This window comes from Drosophila innubila, assembly GCF_004354385.1.
Source record: "Drosophila innubila isolate TH190305 chromosome 2L unlocalized genomic scaffold, UK_Dinn_1.0 4_B_2L, whole genome shotgun sequence".
Lineage (NCBI taxonomy): Eukaryota > Metazoa > Arthropoda > Insecta > Diptera > Drosophilidae > Drosophila > Drosophila innubila.
In genome coordinates, this window is record NW_022995372.1 from 23,996,506 (window position 1) to 24,001,234 (window position 4,729).

The following is a 4,729-nucleotide window of genomic DNA, read 5'->3' on the forward strand; positions in this document are numbered from 1 at the left end:
TTAAAAAAGTAAATAATAATAAATCTTACAAAAAAAATCTTCGGAAATGCCATAGATGTCACAGCTTAATCTGCTTGCTTACAATTTGTCATAGTCTTCAATATTTTAAATAAATAATATTAAACTAAAATTAAATAGAATTTGATTACATTAGATATACTAAGCCATTAAAAAAATCACCATTATAAAATGGTAACAGTTTTGTTATTTTATAAAGTAGAATAAATCTCAAGCAAATATGAAATTAATTTCAATGAAATAAAATAAATACAGAATAAATATTAAATTTATTCGTAGACTCAGTTGATTACATAGCTATCAATATTGAGGGCATTCTTCTACTTTCGGCCACGTCCAAAGCCGCCACGGAACTCCACGGAACCAGTTCCAGCTCCCACATAGCCCGTCTTGTCCACATCGTTGCCACGTTCGTTGCGGCGATAAGTAGAGCGATCATCCCGCTCCTTGCCATCACGTGGTCCACGGGAACGAGACTCATCCGTGGTGCGAGACATGCGCACCGGTTCCATGCGACGTTGCAAGGTAGTAGGTACCACCTCCGTCGGCATGTGAAGATAACTCCTCAGATACTCAATGCCATCGTTGTTCAGACACCAGTAAAAATGACGCCAGGCTGCCTGCTCCGAGACATAACCACGGGACTTCAAGGATTGCAGGGTCTTGATAACCTGCAAATTACTCAGATGCTTCAGTTCCTCGTCCACATGACGCTTCTGCGGCGAACGTTCTGCGAACATTACGCCCGAACGGAACAGCACGGTATAAATTGCTTTGCGATCAGATTTATGCATAAACATTGTGAAAATAGTTGTGTAAAATTTAATTTATTAATTAGTAAATAACAATTTCCTGCTTGGATTTCGTAGCAACTTCGAGCTTGTTAAGTTGTAAAAGAACTTTTTTTACGCATAGTGTTGAAAGGTGCTCAAGATTTGTCGATAACTTGCAGAGATGCTTTGCAAGTAAAGTGTTGCAAGACAAACGAATTTTAGCGATTTAAATAGTTCTCTCTTTATATCGATAACTTTCATGCGAGACAAATACATTTTATTAAAATGATTTTAATCGTACTTATGTTGTTCACGTTAATTTCAAAATTTTAAAGTATTGAAGTTGTCAATCAACTGTTATGAATTCTATTGCTGATTTTAAAGTGAACTTACAAGTACTTTTTAATGCAAATCAAACTATATATTAGTTATACTAGTTACTCTGAGCTTTTCCTTAAAATATATAGTAGATATAGAGATATTTATTTTTGTTTTATACATTCTCACCAGTTCAAATCTGTTTTTCTCTATCATATAGCTGCCATTGAAACAAGTAGTCGAAAATGTATATCCAGTGCACTGCAAGGTCGTCAAGTGAGCAGAATATTTTTAAATTTTAGCAGTCTTTGCTTTTTTCGTAGTATGTACGGGGTAGCTCCGTCCATCTAGTTTATATTATAGTTTACCTCAAAAACTATTTTGAGCTATTCCTTAAAATGCGTAAATAAAATTCCCATTAAAGCTACATTTCGTTGGTTAAGTAGAAATGCTAGAGTTACCAAGCGCTTAAGTATCCCAAGTAAACCCCTTTTAATAGGCGAACGGCACTAAAAGTCACCTCGCAGGAAATAGTCAAATAGTCGTCCTTGTCCTTGTTTCTCGCTGTCGTTCTGTGTCCTTCGTGCTCGTCATCGTCAGCAGCATTTTCATAATTAAAGTATTCTAGGGAAACAGCCATGCGCATCTATATTCATATATTGATAAAGTTGTAAAAGTTGAAAGTTGCGCAAAACAATAAAAATAAATTCTAATGAAGATGGCCGGACAACATGGCGCACAGCAGCAGGACGAGCATCAGGACGAGAAGCAGGACGAGCATCTGGACACGGCCAGGCGCCATTTGTGCCAGCAATTTTCTGTTCTTACATAAGCAGCCTGGGGCAGAACCAGATGAGGTTGTGGTACAGAAAAAGGAAGGGAAGAAGAAGGTGGTAAGTATTAGGAGGCGAAGGCTGCACTTCCGTAATTTTGCAGAACGAAAAGCGAGAAAAACAATCGAATAAACTGTCGGAGCATCAAAATTCAAACGTCAAAAGGAGGCAAACTGAATTCAGATCCTTGGCAGAGTCCAACCCTCAACTCGTCCTGTTGCCAGCCCACTGACAGCTATCCAGTCAAGCGTCAAAGCTCCTAATGCACACAACAAATTTCTTGTACAAGTAGAAGGAGGAGTGAAGTGAAAAGAGGAGCGGTAAGGAGAGGAGAGAAGAAGAGGGGAGACAGGAGGTGCTGGCTGGCCACTGACGGAGACGACAACGACGACGTCGACGCATCAGGCAGAATGTCGTGGACAAAATGACGTTGTCACGAAAATTGCAGAATATAAAATTCCTAGTTCCGCCGCCAGTTTCCAAGCCCAGTTTTCCAATCCCACTCCCAATTCGTTCAACCCACCCTCAACCCCACTCAGCAAATCTCAAACCACATGCACTTCCTGCGTCCGCCTGCGTCGCTTCGATTTTTGTGCAAGGACACAGCGCAAAATACACTATAAAAATATATAAAAATAAAAGTAAAGAAACAGACGATGGCGCAAAATAGTAGAAGCAAAAATAAAGTAGGAAAAGGGTCAAAAAGGTGGCAGGCTGGCAAGAGACGAGCCGAGGGGGAGAGAGGCGGGTGTGTGGCAAGTAAGAAACTTTTCAAAAATTATTGAAATGTCACGTAGCAACTTCTCAAATTGCAAAAATCCTGACGCTGTCGTTCAATGTGCTCTGTGGATTGATAGAGCGAGTCGAGCCGAGCCGAGACTCGATTCGGAACAGGAGACGTGGCTCGGCGGTAGGCGAGGAGCTGCACTTGTCGCATGCAATACAGAAAGAGAGAGAGAGAGAGAGAGAGAGAGAGAGAGAGAGAGAGGGCGAGAATCTGATACCGCAGTCATGGCTCGGACGCTGACACTAAGACGCCAGCAACGACCCCCAGAGCAGGTCCAAGGTCCAAGTTCCCAGTCCAGCTCCCAGTCAGTCGCAAATCCAATACACAAGCTCCAGTTTTCCCCTCCCCTCCGGACACCACTCCTCTCCCCACTCCCCTCTCCTGCCCTGCTGGCCATGCGAACCGCAATTCAACGTGCGAACGACAGTTTGACCCGAGACATTTTTGGGTGGCAAAACATCATGATGGCGCAAGCCAGGACCAGGCTAGTGTCCTGACAGCGTCTTGGCCATTACGAGCACAATAACAACGAGAGCAGAGAATAAGGCAAGGCAAGGGCAACGGGGGGAGTCTACTTCGACGTCCTCGTCAATCGTCAAATGTCGCCAAGGCGCTGTCAAATGCAGGAAAATGACGGGCAGAAGGACATTTGGACAGCCAAACAGGATGCGGATGCGAAGTCGTAGACGGAGACAGAGACGTAGCCAGAGACGATGCCATGTTGTCGCAGGCATTAGGCAACTAACAGCAAACCTAGCAGACCTAACCCAACCCCCGACCTAAACAGCCACCCACCTACCAACCTCAACCCCCTCAAAGCCCCACAAGAAATCTGCGAGCAGCGCAGAAAGTTTTCATGACTTTTCTTTTATTGCACATTTCAACAAAACGATTGATGGCTTCCATGACACACAGAGAGTGCAGGAGGAAGAGAGTGAGCGGCCAAGACGAGACGAGACGAGACGAGACGAAGATGGAGCAAGATGGAGCACAATATTCACAAGTTTTCTTATGGTTATGGGTTGAAGTCAGAGGCAGTTGTCGGTGCCGTCGGATGTTGTAATATGATGGCGCAAGGATTAGTCTGACGTGGCGCATTTCTTTTATACTTCTTAGTTAGACATTTTGTTTCATGTCGTCGTCGTCGTCGTCGTAGTTCCACTGATCCCCAACCCCCCTTCCAACACTGCCCATACTCGGCAATTTTATTGACGTGGCCCTCATCAATGCGATGTCCACTGAGGAACAGAGCAGAGCTCACATATGAACTTGTCGGTAGCTGCTTGCTGTTGTCTCTGAATATTCTTACCCAAAAGATATTCCCTGAGTTTCGATGAGCTTATCGAGGTCACAGAATGATTCTTGATTGATCTCTAGCTAAGATAAATCTAAATGTAAGATAGATAAGCTCCAATGGCACTATGGCACTATTTAAGCTCTCCTTATAGAAATTCTGGATTTATTCATTGAGTTATTCTGAGGTGGGAGTTAAGATAAACATCATTTAAAACTGCATATTTGAAAAAACTTTTCAGGAGATCTGTTAGGGAAGTAAAAAAAACTTTCGATTACTTTTAAATGAAAGCGATAATTGGTATATAGAGTTACATTTCAATCGATTCTCAATATTTCTTATAAACTTTCGTTAATCTTTGAGGAACCTATTCCATAATTTATATTTGTTATATATTTAATTTATACTGGTTGATTCCATTGATTAGGCTTAATTCCTTTCAGAGCCAAACGCGGACGTGACGTCTCATCTGATGATAAAGCAAGAACAATTTTTGACTGATGCGCTATATGTTGTAAGTCCGAGCCGAGATGTTGTACGTCCTTCCACGTCCACGTCCGCTTCCATGTCCGAGTTGCAGTTTGAGTTTGAGTTGCGCTTGGTTGAAAAGTTTAAGTTGAAGTTTGAACTCTGACCTCAGCCCCCGCCAAGCGAATTCAGTCCATCTCTGTCCCTTATCCTTCTAATGCATTCATCCATGTATTTT

At 42.4% G+C, this 4,729-nt stretch overlaps 1 protein-coding gene across 1 annotated transcript; it reads right to left on the minus strand.

Annotated features, from left to right (window-relative positions):
* Positions 1-268: 268 nt before the first annotated feature.
* Positions 269-833, minus strand: LOC117780699 (40S ribosomal protein S10b-like). Its single transcript, XM_034617326.1, has one exon. It carries the CDS (start codon positions 816-818, stop codon positions 339-341), a length of 480 nt encoding a protein of 159 aa, XP_034473217.1. The 5' UTR covers positions 819-833; the 3' UTR covers positions 269-338.
* Positions 834-4,729: the final 3,896 nt, after the last annotated feature.

Excerpts from the sequence above, each read along its gene's own strand:
- LOC117780699 (XM_034617326.1), bottom strand. The coding sequence starts at position 818 with ATGTTTATGCATAAATCTGATCGCAAAGCAATTTATACCGTGCTGTTC.